Source organism: Pempheris klunzingeri, chromosome 15 (assembly GCF_042242105.1).
Source record: "Pempheris klunzingeri isolate RE-2024b chromosome 15, fPemKlu1.hap1, whole genome shotgun sequence".
Classification (NCBI taxonomy): Eukaryota; Metazoa; Chordata; class Actinopteri; order Acropomatiformes; family Pempheridae; genus Pempheris; species Pempheris klunzingeri.
Genome location: NC_092026.1, coordinates 6813029 through 6828603, shown reverse-complemented (window position 1 = coordinate 6828603; position 15575 = coordinate 6813029). Strand labels below are relative to the sequence as shown.

The following is a 15575-nucleotide window of genomic DNA, read 5'->3' as shown; positions in this document are numbered from 1 at the left end:
GCCTGCAGCAGAGCGGCGTCGGCTCTTGATATTCTAGGACCTGACAACACACTAGCTGCAGATGTCAATGAAAGACGAGAGAAGTATTCCTCTATATAATAATATAATAATATAGATAATAATATAATAAGGACACATAAAATAATAATAACTATAAATAAAAAAAACAGGACATAAACCACTGAGGTGTATTCGATAATAAAAATATGCTCAACTCAAAGTGAAACAGAAAGGATCATCCAACAAAACAGCCTGTTTGGGACATATTTTATATAAATAATAATTAAAAAATATTCATTGGAAAAAAGAAAGAAAAAAAACCTAAATGGAAATCAAAAATCCACAACAGGTCAGTGGTGGATCTCAAGGCTTCAGTCTGTAAGTCAGTCTGTCAACAAACCAAACACTTTCCCTTTCTTCCAGCTCTTTACAGCATGCAGTTTTTTTTATGTTGGTGGTAGTAGAGTATTATCATAATTATTCTCATCATAGATCTAAATATAGAATTATTCATAACTTCTGTCATCTTTTTTTTCTCTTTAATTTTTTTACACATCACAATGTGTCTTAAAAACTGCCATTAGGGTTCTGTAAAAACAAAGGTAGTCAAAGAAAGAGGGTGGGGTGGATGGGTGGGGTACAGGGGTGATGGTGTTTGTAACGTCCGGTGCAACACTGACCCTCCTGAGAGGATGACGGGGGATGGAGAGGGGAAATGACTGGATGACAGAACTGGATGACAGGAGTCGAAAGGAGCCAAAATATAGGAGGGAGAGAAAAAAAAAAAACACCATCTTCACAGCCAGTGCCTCAGTCTCAGAGCAAAAAGAACATTTCATGCTGTCCTCCTCCTCCCCGTCACTCATACCGCATTTTCAAAAGACTCTGCAGGCCAGTGGTCCAAGGAGGTATGGGGGCATTAACGTCAGCAGGTTTCTCTCACAACTGTGAGTACTCCGGACACAGAAAGACAGGGACAGATCAACCTGGGAGGGACAGAGATGGAGGACAGAGTGTAACAGACATCTGGTGGATTTTTAGTGTAACTCATCACATACCAAAAGCCACCACAGATTTAGAACAGGAAAGTACTAATTGGTTCTGTTAACACGGAGAGACTCATCTATGTGGTGAGAGAGAGAGACAAACATCCCACAGCCCACTTTCTCTCGTCCAGGGTGAGTCATCGCCTGAACAAATGAATACAGAGCATCTCCTCTGCAGTGCACCCGTGACAAACAGACTCATGCCGTGACTGGTTTGTATGTGCGAGAGATTGAAAGAGCAAACTGTGGGTGGTAACTGGAAAGAGAGGACAACCTGTTAAACTGGAGCGCACAGTAGTATAAATGCAGTATGCAGTATAAATCAGCCCAACGTTTGCCTGAATGAGGAACAGTGACAAACCCCTGGAAGGTTACAGTCTAGGTGGATCCTAAACAGACATGAGAAAAACGATGCTGGACTAGTCCAGATCTAGTTTTTATGACTGTGTAGGAAACCGCCCATGTGCTTGCCTGGGGAGTGGTGGTGAGTCACGGCAATGCTTGCTGAATATCAACACAGATTCTCCTCCCCTCCCTGATTTCCGCTTCCACTCCTCCTGCCTGATACTCATCTCTACGTCTCTGTCTCTTCGAACGCATTCTCATCTCGTAGCTCCCATCTTTTCATCTGGATCTGCTGCACCTGTTCTGCTTAGTTGTTTATCTTAATCTTCCTCCTCTTCCTACTGTATTAAAAAAGGTGTCCTCTAAGCACTTCTGAAGCACGGCTCTGTTTGAGCTTTTGTTAACAGTCTACACACTCACCAGGTGGGCTGTTGCTGTGGGAGGAGCGGGGAGGGGGGGTCATTGCTGTTTGCAGGTGGAGAGCTTGCGGATCTTGCTGGCTGTGGAGACTCCTTTACGTGAGGGGTTGGATGAGGAGGAGGACCGGCGCTCGGCTTTGGGCTTGCTGTTCAGAGACCCCCCCTCTGTCCCGTTCACACAAACTGGCTTGGCTAGAGCTGGACTGTGGTCTGCGTGCCCCATATCCCGATCTTCTTCGGCCACTTGTCCTAAAAACACACACGAGGCTTGAGACAAATTCTTCACACGTTCACATAAGTGCTGACTTGACTGCTGCTTTACTGGGCAAGTGTGAGGTAATAGCATGAGTGTGCGCGCTGAGAGTGATAACATGGACGGAAATTACCACAGACCTGCTGATGTAAAAACTGTAAACATGTTTTTTTTTGGAGCAGCGACCTTTAAAAAGCTAATTTGTCAGCAGCACCAGCAAAATGTCAGGTCAGACAACCATAAAAAATACAGGAGAAATACTGTAGTGAAAAATAGGCTCAAACCTTAATGTGATGTGTTCATTTAAAATGGAGAGGTGTGTGTGTGGGTGTAGCTGGGGGAAACTTTAAATGAGTTCGCACAATGCAAAAACGAACACTCGGGAGAGTATTAAAAGAGGTGCTGCTAAAGAGAGACATCGGGTCTGACTGTTGTTTCATTTACCATCCACACTATCATTTCATTCATATGAAGTCTCGTATGAGCGACAGCGCTCGGCATGTGTGGGAGTGAGCCCTGGAAACCCATTCATACTCCCACACCAAAACCATTTCAACTGCACTATTTTTAGACCACTTCATTCACATGCTGCAGCTCCATTTGGTTTTTATGTGGGGCACCACTTCTAGATACCCGACACTGAGTGCTGCATTTATTATTACTGACTGTTGCCTAGCAACACATAAAGGATCTGCATTCTGGGGGAAAAAGATAAAAGAAGAGTTGGGAAACAAATTAAATCAAATATAAAGATGCTGTCATTATCTATTCACCCCAAAGTCATTCATCACTGTGGCAAAGTTTGTACACATGCACACTTCACTGCTAGAAACATCTCTGAAATTAAATTAAACAGGATCTGTCAAAGTGTGGCCTGCTCCTCATTACTCAAACCTATGCCATCTCTGCCTTTTCACAGACTTCTAACAGTCAAAAAACAGCCAACCAATCAGAGTTTAGCAGTCGGGTTTCAGAGTAGGGACGTTATCTGCCGCCATAGCTAGCCATCTACCTACATTCATGGAAAACACAGAAAGACTGCAACAAAGTGGATGAGATTAACTAATTGTAGCAACTGCTACTGCAGCTTCCATATAAACTGAGAAAAGATATTGGCAGGATGGATGTGTCGCGCAGTACTGACTGGTTTATGCAAAGCAAAACAAAATAACTATTGGCTTACATTAACAAAATGACAGGGTGAATGAATAAAATAAACTGGTAACTCAGTCTCATTATCGGGATACATGAAGAGACATTTCTGGTTCACCTTTGTTTACCTCATTGTGTTATAGTTTTAGTAAGTCGTGGAAATTATAGTTTAATTTCGTGTCAAGTGGGACTGAAAATAATGTAAAAGGCAGCACGCTTTACAAAAACAAAAGCGTCAGATAGAGTTGAGTTATGCTAGACATTTCTAAAGACATTTAATAATCAGTTCATGCCCGTCTTTTGATTACACTGAAACCCGTTTTCCCCAAGTTTTTTTTCAAATCAGTTAAAGAACAGCATGAGCATTACTGGGAGGAAGATCACCAAACAAGAGAGTACAACCAATGGAAGCATGCTGGTGACATAAACTGAATTCCTGTGCTGCTTTTCTAGTGAAGAGCAAAAGGAGTATGTTTCTTATGGCTTTTGGTCGCAGGCCACAGTTAAGTGTGGGTTAACCAGAAGAGGGTGGTGGGAAGTGGAAGGGAAGTGTTTCAGACGTGGATAGCTCAGTGTCGTCATACAAGAGGAGGAAGTAACTGACAATGAGCCGATTGCTCACACACACCTGGCACTGTGAAGTCCTGAGTGTAAATGATCTCATCGTCGTAGAGCTCGTCCTCATCCTCCTCCGTGTAGCCGTGCAGATCCTCCAGGTAGGGCACCACCGTCATACTCCGCCAAGGATCCCTGCTCTCTGCGCTGGCAGGGATGGGCACAGGGGGCTCAGATGGTGGGTGTTTCTTACGCACCCAGCTGAAAGGACAGGCAGGGAGGAAAATTGACATGTAAATGATGGACACGTTTTTTTAAACTGCTGCAACAGGATATATGCTGATAGTAGTGCTGTCATCCATCATAGGACACACGATACATGCTTTAATACTAAATCACTCACTTGTGTTGCCTTATGTTCTGTATGGAAAACCTCTTCACAGGGTCGTACTCAAGCATTCCTGAAAAAACAAACAGCTGAAAGGTTAATTTAATCACAACAATCCTGAATGATTTCTCCACTCCACTCTTTCTGTTGAGTATTTAACATTAACTGGTGGGAGGCCACGCTGCTGAGGGGTGTGCTAACAGCAGACAGATGAGAAACGCGTTCATGGAACATTAATTAATGCAAGTAATAATCTCATTCATCACCATGTGTCAAGGCATCCTGTGCAGTTTAAGGAGTCAATGAGGTACAGTAGGGAAACATCAATATGAGTAGCATAACAACTGTACCAATGCAATGAAGATTTTGTCCCTTAATTATAATAATGTGGACTGAATCTGTGGGTAAAACAGAATGTCAGTGTGATAAGGCAGCAGTGATGCAGTGCCTATCCAGACCTAATAATGTAATTGTCTCCCAGCAGGCAGAGAGGGGCAGCATGCAGAGTGCTGATAGTAGTGCTGCGCCTGCTGAAGGACACCTTTTGTGGCACTGGGCTTATTTTAGACCATGTAATTATGGACTGACTATCTCTCAGGTGCTGCGTCATCACACACAGACGTCACACGCTCACACAAAATGGGGGATGAGGGCCCGATGAGTTATAACAGCACCAGAATGTGGCAGCTTTTTCCCCCAGAGTCACGGTTTAACAAAGGATTCACCGAGACCTCATTCAAAATATCTCCACCTGACACCAACTAATTTGACGCCAACAAATACAGAGGTAGAATAACAAGATGGATAACAAGCTGGAATAAGAGGCATTCGGCTTCACTGAAGGACGTAAGCATTCTTTTTGGATTATACAGCCATTCGGCCGATTATACATTTCACTGTAAGAAGACTCTTGGCTCTTTTTTTGTTTTTTATAAGAGGCTGAGGCATTGCAGCATTCCACTCGGGAGAAGCTATGCCTGACTATGTATGCTTAGTATTCTGCTGCTGGCTCCAGATCAATGGAAACTACGTCAACAGCTGGAGGGATTTCTACAGTTTGGAGAAAGCCTTGCATGCTGAGGAGTCAGTGACTTTCAGTGTCACAGCACCACCTACTGGACACACATCAGAAAAGATCACAGCGCAACATGAAGGGACTTTTTTATGATTGACTGCATACAAATATGCATTTTCTAACCTAGAAAACTGAATGCATGACATTGATTTGTGGCCTTAAGGCTAAAACATTTAGCTCTACACCATACTCACCTCGCAGCAGGTCCGACAGAAGGGGTCCACACTCCTCCGGAATAGTGTAGTCTCCTTTTCCAATGTTCTCAAATAGCTTATAGATGTTGTCCCCCTCAAATGGATACAGACTCGTTGTAATGTTGTATCTGAATGGATGGAAATAGGGGTCGACAAATATGGTAAGTGTATCATAAACTGGGATATTGTTAACAGTTGTACATATCTAAGGTTTTCTATACGAGTTCATCTCTCTAGTTTTCTATACTTGAAAGCTAATAGGAACACATGACCAGTAGCTGGAAAGACTCTCTGGGGACCATAGGGGCAACAGAGTGTCAATGTGCACACATGCATTCCCATGCATGACATGGACACAGGGAGATGGCTGAAAATCAGTACAGTGGTTTCTTAAACCAGAGTTTCTAGATTTTTAGATTTTGGTTGTTTTTAACTAAATCCTTTAACCGGATGAAAGATTTTTATCATCTGACATCTGGATCTTAGGTTATCAGAGAAACAAGCTGAGCAAACAACTCAGCAGAGGTCCTGCGTCTGCCGAGACTGCTTTATTTAGTGGTTTTACTGGTTTTAATTACTGGCTCAGTTTGTTTTGGAGAGTTGAAAACCTCTGCAGATAATTCGGCTAATTCGGCTTTGTGAATAATGAACAATGAAGGAGTCCTAACATATAAAAAACACAGCAGTGGTGGTTGTTAAGCACTGAAGACAACTCCCATGAGCACACGCTACTTCACCCTGTCTTTTGCTATTGTTTTGACTGAGAGACCCCATAGCGGCACAACATTATATATTGTGCGTTATGTCCCTTTGCTCGTGTCATTCACTGAATAGTCTTCATTTTTCTGATAGAGATGCAGTATATTATTCCAGGGGTTTGAATGACACAACTGTACATTTGATTGACAAACCAGGTGTTTTAACGATGGATGCCTGTGATTCGAGAGCGCAAACTATGCAGAAAAATAGCCTCCAACCATTTGGATGTGCACTCATTATTCTTTCATTCGTGTAGTGATTTTTATGTTTATACAGTCATCCGGTACGCTGTGAAATGCAAATTCATGTTAGCAAAATGTAAATGCAAGGCAGTGTTTTTTTTGCGATCTTTACTTTAAAAAAAACTAAACAGAATACAGCCTTAAAAATGTGTGATGGACAACTTTAGCGCACCCCCCTGCTGGGCCCCCAGCTGGTTACTATTTTCACCCAGCTGGACACTGTATGCCCCAGTGGAAAACACTGTTAAGCATGACAATTAATCTCTATTCACTTCAGGGCTACTGCTCTGCCTTTAGAGCTCCCAAAGGAAGAGGGACAAGCATGAGCATTTTTCTATAAAAATTAATTAACTCATACAAGCAATTAATATCTACATTTATAGGATATTAAAACTTTGCAGATCTTTTACAACTGGGCCTTAAAAATACCATGACATTTTAAGCATTCTCTGACTTGTGAGAACTTGGGCAACCTGAGGCTCTGACTACTCACAGTGTTACTCCAGCAGACCAAATGTCCACTTTAAACCCTGAAAAGGTGTCCAGTCCGTTGGCAATCTCCGGAGGCTGGAAGGCCGGAGAGCCCTGACTGGTGCGACATGTGTCATCCTCTGCAAATGGGTGAAGGGCCTGAAAAATAAAGAGTGAATGAGATTAGTATGACTGAGTGGTAAGTGTTTCTCTGTATTTTTGATTACAAATATTTAAGTGATATTTTGCCAATTTTCTACTGGGCCTGTATAAACACAATGTTAGTAGTATAGGCAAATAAATTATGTTTCCCACATGTTGCCTGCACTGAGAGCCCTCCGCTACCGTTGTTCGCCGGAAGAACACATTTACCGGCTGTTGTTCGCATGAATAACTGACTTAACAATAAAATTATTACTGATAATTTACTGTCAAGTACAACGTATAAACTGTTTCTACACAAAGCATTTCAGTGAAGCCTAAGAGCACACAATTAGATATTTTCCACTAACTGTACTTTAACATACATATTTCAAGCTAACACTAGCTTCCACATATGTGGAAATGAGAAGCAGTTTGTTGAAATCTGGCTGCAATAGTAAAATTAGAAAACAAACAAACAAAGAAAATAGCCCCAGGATGGTAAACACCATTATACTGCAGCCTGAGCTCACCTCTGCAACTCCCAGGTCGGAGATTTTAAGTGCCCCGTCTGTGGTCAGCAGCAGATTCCCTGGTTTAATGTCTTTGTGAACTATTCCCTGGCTGTGCAAATATTCAAGGCCATCTAAGAGTTGGCAAAAGTACCTGAAAAAAAGAAACAGAGTTTGATGGATACAATTAAACAAGAAGTGAAGTGTTTCATTGGATAAGAAGTAAAAAACTACAAAAAAAACACCAACTGGCATTATCTAACAACTTATCACTGCAGTCAGATGAACCTTTATCACTCAATTACTTTAGCTTCAGTGACTTTGCAGCAGTGACCAGACATTCACACAATCTATGGGCAGTAATTGTAACAGTAGAGGCCCTGCAGTCTTGAATCTAAACCTAGGCCCCTGGCAATGGCTGCAGAAAGGTTCAAACTAAATATAGCTGAGAGACGGGGAGAAAGAGGGAGCAGAGAGGGGCGAGGGAGAGAAAAACAGAGACTTACCCGTGAGCTTGAAATACTGGAAACCTTTTTTCTGGGACGCTGTCCAGCATTTCTTGCATCCCACAAACGCAATACTCCATCACCATATACGTAAGTCAGGAGTCAAGGGGATTTGCCAAACCAAACAAATAAATCCTTTAATAAACTGAGCCAATTACATACCTAAGAACTAAAAAAAAAAAAAAAAAGAAATAAAAGAGAAAAACTCAGGCATAGAAATAACTTTCACAAACAGCACGAGTTACTGTAAAAAAGTTTTTTAAAAATCATTAAATAACTCATATGCACACTAGTTTAGCAACGAAAGGATATATTTTCTGCTTCTCTTCATTGTAGAGCACATCCACCAACTGAATCACATTCTTGTGTTGGAGTCTTCTTAGCAACTGGATCTCCCTTTAAAAAGACAAGAACAAAAAACATGCAAAATATTAAATATACACAAGTAGTAGGTAGGTAGGTAGTGATATATCATTTAATCCTGGCCCTTATCTGCTGTCTGAATGTAGGCTATAGGCCAGGTGCCAGGAGGTGATAAATATTGGCAGCTCAAATTATTTCATGATTCAGTAGTTGTTGTTTTTCGTTTGTCTTTTTATAAAATTCAAATCACTTTTGTAGTGTAGTAACCACGAAGCGAGTTTGTATCCCTATTAAGAGTAAAAACGCATCACAGAGAGCAGAATTACAAGAATCATACTGCAAGACCTGGTATTGTCGGACTGCAGCAACAGCAGCAGTCAATTACAGCGGTCTCATAAAGACAGATAACCTGACAGTTCACTTCTCTACCCAAGGAGAAGAGGTTTAAATCACCAACATGACAACCCCCCCTCAGGAGACTCAACATTCATCAGGGAGCTGTGAGTGGGGATGTTAATGAATTTGGATCGGAATAGGAAGAACACAAACCACAGACTTCCCAAGACACACAACCCACATCCACACACAGAGGAGATATTAAGGTTTTGCCTAACAGTGATGGGAATCTAGTGGTTGGATTAAATTCAAATATTACGATTTGTCTCACTGCTACAATGTTCACATTACTGCATAAGACTGCCAGTGTGTTTTAATTAGCAGCAGTTATATTAACCATTGTAAATTAAAAGTCAGCTTAACTTCCAGATATATTTCATAATGCAGCAGAGCAAAAACACAGTGAATCCCTCTCAGGTATTCATGCCGAGCCCACTGAAAAAAGTCCCTGTGCCCACAAAAGGTTGCATACTGTTTGAGAAACCTTAAATTCCTTTTCCCTTGGGGGATAATAAAATCTAAAATGATGGTGCTGGTTGGATTAAATACCCTCCTCCACAGCATCATAGTTAGCAGCACCACCCCAGCTGTATCAGACATCATGACGGCAGTATGAGCTTGCAGCACAGCTCTGTCTTTACCAAATTATTCACTGCCCCTACAGTGCTGAGACATCATCCATCTTCTCTTTATTCTGACACAATCTCACTAAAACCACTAAGAGCTTTTCTGTCCCTTGTCAGCCTGCAGTCTATGAGCTGTGTCAGTCCTCTGCCTCATGCACAATCTTACTACTGACAAATGGATATTCTGGGCAGAGTCAGCCTCTTGTTTGCACACACAAGCAGTTACTGCTGCATCACTGCACTGGTAGAGAGACGCAGCCGCCTCATGCACACATAAAAACAGAAGTGCCATTAAAATATGTATGGTTAGGCATAATGAATAGCCTCATTTTAAGATTCACCTCATCTCTGCTATTCATCTAAACAGCTGACATGTCTGAAATGTAGCAAACCAAGCTGCGTCTGCATCACTACTCGTTCACATAAAATGAATCATAAAAACAGAGGCGGCGCTGCCACTAAGGCACAGTGGCTGCTGCAGTCCATCTGCAGTCTGAGTTCAAATGTGCACCAATAGACCTTGTGTGTTCAAGGCCTGCGGGCTGCAGAGCTAAAAGGATTTCAGCACTCAGTGGTGTGGCAGCTCCTCTGGCACACAGCGGCAACATAAACAACTGATCAAAATCTGCATCTACACTGTGCTGGTCCAGAGTCTGTGTCTGGTTTAAGGCATGTGAGCGTGTCCATGTGCTCTCCTGTCATTCCAGACAAGGGCACGGCAGTCTTGGGTTGTTGCCGTAGAAACAGGAGTGGCATTGCTCAATCAATGCTAGTATGAGCATGCCCATCCCCATGGCAACCCTGTAAAAGCAGGAAGTGTTTGGCAGACAGGAATGCTAAACAGGGGCTGAATGGGGAGGCTGGGGGCTACTATGGCATCCACACACAGACAGGCCTTTACAGGCTGGAGGATCCAGTGTCCTCAGGCTGGGAAACATAAGGCCTCCACCAATGAGACAGATGTAGAAAAAAGAAAAAGCCCAGGAAACACACTAATTTCACACATCAGGGAACACTGCTGTGGTCCTTTTAACAAAGTGACACAACCATGTAGTCCACCACTGCAGCGTTATACTAAATATAACCAGGGTAAAAAAAAATCATTAAAAAAGCATTTGAAAGAAGGAAAGGCATGAACTGGGCCCCAAACTAACCACCCTGTCACCCAGGGGAAGATAAAAATAATACAAAAAATATTTGGGATGACATCAGGATAATACAACAAAGGATTTTAGGTAAGAAAAGCTGACAGGCGGAACAGTTTGTGAATCTAAGTAGCTTTCCATCTGCAGCACAATGACTGGTACTTACCTACTTAAAGCTGTTTTTGTATTAAACTGTTAAATCAGTTTTGTAAAACTCAATCTCTAACAGTTGATCTACCATAATTACAAAATATAAGTATTCATTAGATTTCATAATTTCATCTGGATTTGACTGAGGCCTGGTCTAACACTTGTTTGCTCCCTGTATAGCTTTGGCTTTACATTTGGAGTCAACGTCTCGCTCCAAAATAAAACTTCTCCTCAGTTGCACTTCTCTTACAAATAGCAGCAAGTTTTCCTCCAGGATTTCTGTCCGTTTTGTTATTTTCATTTGACCCTCTACCTTCACCTCTGGCAAACACAAACCAAGTTGTCATGAGAGATGTTTTTCAACCCAGGCAACAGTTATAGCATGCACAGTCTCTACCATCTCAGCCACCAAACCCTGCAGCACCATGCAGAGCCGTCACAGGCCGCTTAATGGACTTCTCACAAAGACTTTTTTTAATATGTCTGACCTTACTGAGGTATTGAGTCTTGGAAATATCATTGCATGCGTTTCCTTATTGCTACTTTTACATAACAACAGAGAAGCTTGAAATACTCTTGTCTTCATGATGGCGTTTTAGCAAGGAAATGGGCACCAGTGGCAGGACTTTGCATTTGCGCATGTATTTAACTTAGAACCACTAGTGGCAATTGCTAGTCGCTACTTAATTTCTTTCTTACTGTGCTATGTACTGTATTGTCATGCATTTTAGTAATTTGCAGAATGGGCAGTTGGCTGCTAACAGTAGCTCCATGAAAGTAGCCCTGCCAACAATGCTCAAATGTTAACGTCGTCGCCTCTCCCCCTGACTATGCAGGATGCTTTTCAGCCATATTTTTCAATCGCCCATCTCAAGAAATGTATATATTCAGCGTAACTCTTGGCATTCACCAGCATTGCAGCTTGCATGTCATACACTTTACTGAAACCTGAAGTGTCATTTTAGACTTCAATTCTACACCCACGCCCAACTGTAGACACAGTATTCTGGGACATACTTGACTGAAGTTGATAAATACAAGCTACTATAATCCTGGTAAAATGATTCCTACTGAGCTGTCACCACAGGCTTTTAATCGTTTTGACTGTGGCCTAAAAACTCGCCATCTTGCAGCTCTTCTTTCTTGTCTGTGTGAACTCATTTTGACAGTTTTCTAAAGCTTCCTCTATAATTAGCACAAGCCTGCAGCTACAGACTGGAGTAATATTTAATAAACTACTGTGTGATTAAAACTTCAGATACTCATCAGGAAATGGAGGAATATATAGACATGACAGCCAAATCGCAGAGGCATTAAGACAGAGAAGAGGGGAGGTAACGAACAGCAATGATGATAGAAATTATTTTCAATAACTCCAAAAAAACTTAAATCTATTCAAGATATTTCATTAGTATTCCACAACATATGGTAATTTTTGAGGTAGAGGTAATAATCAATGAAGGGATGAGGAAGTGCAAAGTCCTTGCAGAGTGATAGGATACACCTTTAACGTAAGAATCTTATAGATTCTTCAGTTGCATGGATTTAAAGGAAGATTTTTGGTTGCACTGACTACATTAATGTGCAAACAATAAATCTGGTTAAGACAACATGTTCTGTCATTATGGACAGTGACTGTTTTTCTAGAATATTTCAGCTGTGTCAACCAAGTTTCTCGATTACAACAACCACATTTCTTGCCTAGAAGAAGTTTACAAAACTGGGTATTGCAAAAACAAAAGACAGTTTGCTTAAGTGCATGTGACCTTGATGTACAAAGCAGAGGTATATCCCTCTATTTCCTCCTTTACTATGGACATTTTAGCTCTGGAATTGATCAGACTTTTGCTGTCCTGCTTTTTGTTAAATTATGATGTATCTCTAAGTGTACGTGTGTGTATTAAGGCCAAGACTGGTTTCATACCTTGCATACAATACAATTATGTTATTAGTATGAATGGGTACTGAACGTCTTTTGAAAAGTATGCATCTAAGTTTTTGAAACACACCCTAAAAGAACTTTTATCATCCTGGAGCCCAGCTCACCTAGATGCAGTGATGCAGAAGCGCACACTGTTGGGTGTGGGTACAGGTTAAACAGAGCATACTTCTTTCCAAACATTACAGTGATGCTGAGGTGCAAAAATTATAAAACTTTCAATCAAAAGGTCAGAGAAAAAAAATGAGAGTTTTGCCTGATTCTATTAAATGAGAAAAGTAAATTTTGAAAGTATCATTTTGGTATTGGTACTGAAACTGAGGTATATTGCACATAAAACTTAATATGTCAGAATAAGACAAGACAACAGACATCCTATAAATTTCATCCATTTCTTGGAAAATGTTTGAATTGTGAGTCAAAATGCAAGTTAGGAGTGGCATGAGCTGCCATTCTCATTGAAGCACAGTCAGTTTTCAGTGGGGCGACTCAAAATAATTAACTCATATGAGGATCAAGCATTACAGTCAAGCCACTGCTACTGTATCTCAGGATATTTAACTATCCCAAAATGAAAAGACATGCAAAAAACAAGCATAACTCTCAGTGCACAAGTGAAAAGTCAGTGACACTGGTGATGTGACTTTAACTGTTCCTGGCTTTTTGGTTAGTTCAGAGAAAAAGAGGGAGATAAAGGGTTGAACGAAGTAGCTCGACAAACCCCAAAAACACTTACTTTTTCACATTGGCTTCTCCATTGGGAATCCTCCGCAGCTTCTTCTTCTTCAGTATTTTCACAGCCCTGCGACAAAGTGTCTCTGAGTCCAGCATCTCTTTCACTTTGCCATAAGATCCCTCCCCTAGCAGATCCCCCATTAAGTACTTTCCTATCAGCTTTGCCCTCTTCCTCCGTGGCTGGTAGATCACCTCTGTAGAGTCAATGCGGTGAATGAAAGTATCCATCTCCATCAGTTCATTTTCATTTAGATAGTCAAGATGCTGCAGCTCGCCGGTACTCATGACTGATAGTTCGTCAGCGACAGATTAAGCCTCCTGTGCAAAAATGTTCGCAAAAGCTATGATTGCTGCTGCTGGAGAGTAATCCACGGGTAACCTTTCAGCTCTGAGAGAGAGAGTATTTTAATTCCACAAGATGGAATACAGATGAGTTACAAAATACTGAACATGGGAGAGGGAATAATCAGGCCTGAGAGTTGAGGGAGGAGGTGAGGGATCAATCCCAATTTGTAAACATTAGGGCTCTTTTTTACTCAAGAGGTGCGAACAGAGGTGAAGAACCTGTTGGGTCCAGTGCCAGGATAGTGCTTTATATTATGCATTTTGTACTACATCTGCATCAAGTGCAAATGAACAGAAACTACAAAAATTGTGATTCTAAAATGTTGTTCTTTGCTTAACTCTAGATCACCTCTGTATGAGTTTAGTGCCATACAACCATAGGTAGAGGCAACCAGTCTTGGTTCAAGGCCATCCAGCACAGCATTTCTGTCAACGGTCCATGCTTCATAGCATAGTTTTCCTCAGGACACATATGTGTGTGTACAGCTGGACTGGATCCAAGCACAGATCTACACCCAAAGGCATGCAGCAGTATCAGCCCAGGTCCTGGAGGTCGACTGAACCATCCAACGTGTCCAACCGTCCTCAGGTGTCCTCCATGCCACCACGGTTCCTACTGCCTGGTGCCTGAAAACAAAGGTCATTTAAAAATTACTGAATACACACACATGGCTTCGCTCACTTCTGAACTAAGCGAGCCCTCTTTGAAAAACAAATCTGTCCAGACATCAACACTTGACCGGTTAACCTTCTTGGGTTTCCATGCTGCTGTGAGCTTCACATCAGACATTATAATTTAAACAAGAGCACATCCAGCACTCAATTTTAAATAAACAGACTAATATATGAGTTATGATTTACCCCGAGGTTGCTCTGTTGAAAATGTTTTTTTTCTAAAGTGTTAACTAATAGCTAGCAGGTATGCTAACATAGCACCTCTGCTTGAATGAACTAGCTTGCTAATATGAACTCTCACTTTGTGGCTTCTCGACGTGCTCACCTTCGGCCAGCATTGCATGTTTTAACTCAGAAGCCTGCTTTGAATCAGAGGTAGTCAGTTTAATGTAGATGAGGACTAAAGGTGGACAACTGGGGGAGGATAACCGAAACGTCGTCACACAGCTGTAGCTAACGGTGGTTATGCCGCGCTAGCTAGCCAACTTTGCCTGTCGTTCAGATTAGCGTTAGCCAGCTTCCCCTCATTTGCCGGTGGAGCAGCAACAGTGAGTGACGGGCAATGTTCTCCGACTGTACTGCATTATGCTCACACAATAACAATACCAACACCAGCTCTAACATCCAGACCAGCCGCCTACACCAGAGGAACAATTCAGATACATCCAGCTAACGCAAGCTAACCAGAGTTGCGTTGGCTAGCAAGCCGTTCAGACTCCAATGGAAATTGCTAGCTAGCTGGTTAATAAGCTAACTAACATAGTTAACTCCTGGTACCGTGTCTCACCTTGATCCATGTGAATGTGGCTGCCGTTGCAGGTTTTATTTCCTCTTTGCGTGTCCGTCCTTGGCTAAGTGAATGTTTCCTTTGGGTCTAGCAAGATAACAGTTTAATTTTCTGACTCTTCGTGTTACTCTTGCCACTCAGGTTGTCGCCATCTTGTTTACCTCCCCCCCAACGCTGACAGCCCATACGTTAATGCGTCAAATCAAAGTTTTTTTTCCCCTCTACACACACGTCCAGTGCTGACAATAAAGGGTTTAATCAGCACCTTATTCAGCCATTTGGATTTAATTTAATGTGATCCCATTCATATTTAAGGGATTTTTATTACGTATATTCCCAGGAGACACACCATAACT

General features: G+C 41.8%; 1 protein-coding gene across 1 annotated transcript; it reads right to left on the bottom strand.

Moving 5' to 3' along the window:
* Positions 1-242: 242 nt before the first annotated feature.
* On the bottom strand, positions 243-15381 carry stk11 (serine/threonine kinase 11). The gene is made up of 11 exons (XM_070844744.1): positions 15220-15381; positions 13414-14384; positions 8371-8454; positions 8059-8148; positions 7574-7706; positions 6922-7058; positions 5428-5555; positions 4174-4231; positions 3844-4031; positions 1812-2059; positions 243-986 (listed from the first exon to the last, which is right to left on the bottom strand). Exons 2-10 carry the CDS (start codon positions 13695-13697, stop codon positions 1851-1853), a joined length of 1311 nt encoding a protein of 436 aa, XP_070700845.1. The 5' UTR covers positions 13698-14384; positions 15220-15381; the 3' UTR covers positions 243-986; positions 1812-1850.
* Positions 15382-15575: the final 194 nt, after the last annotated feature.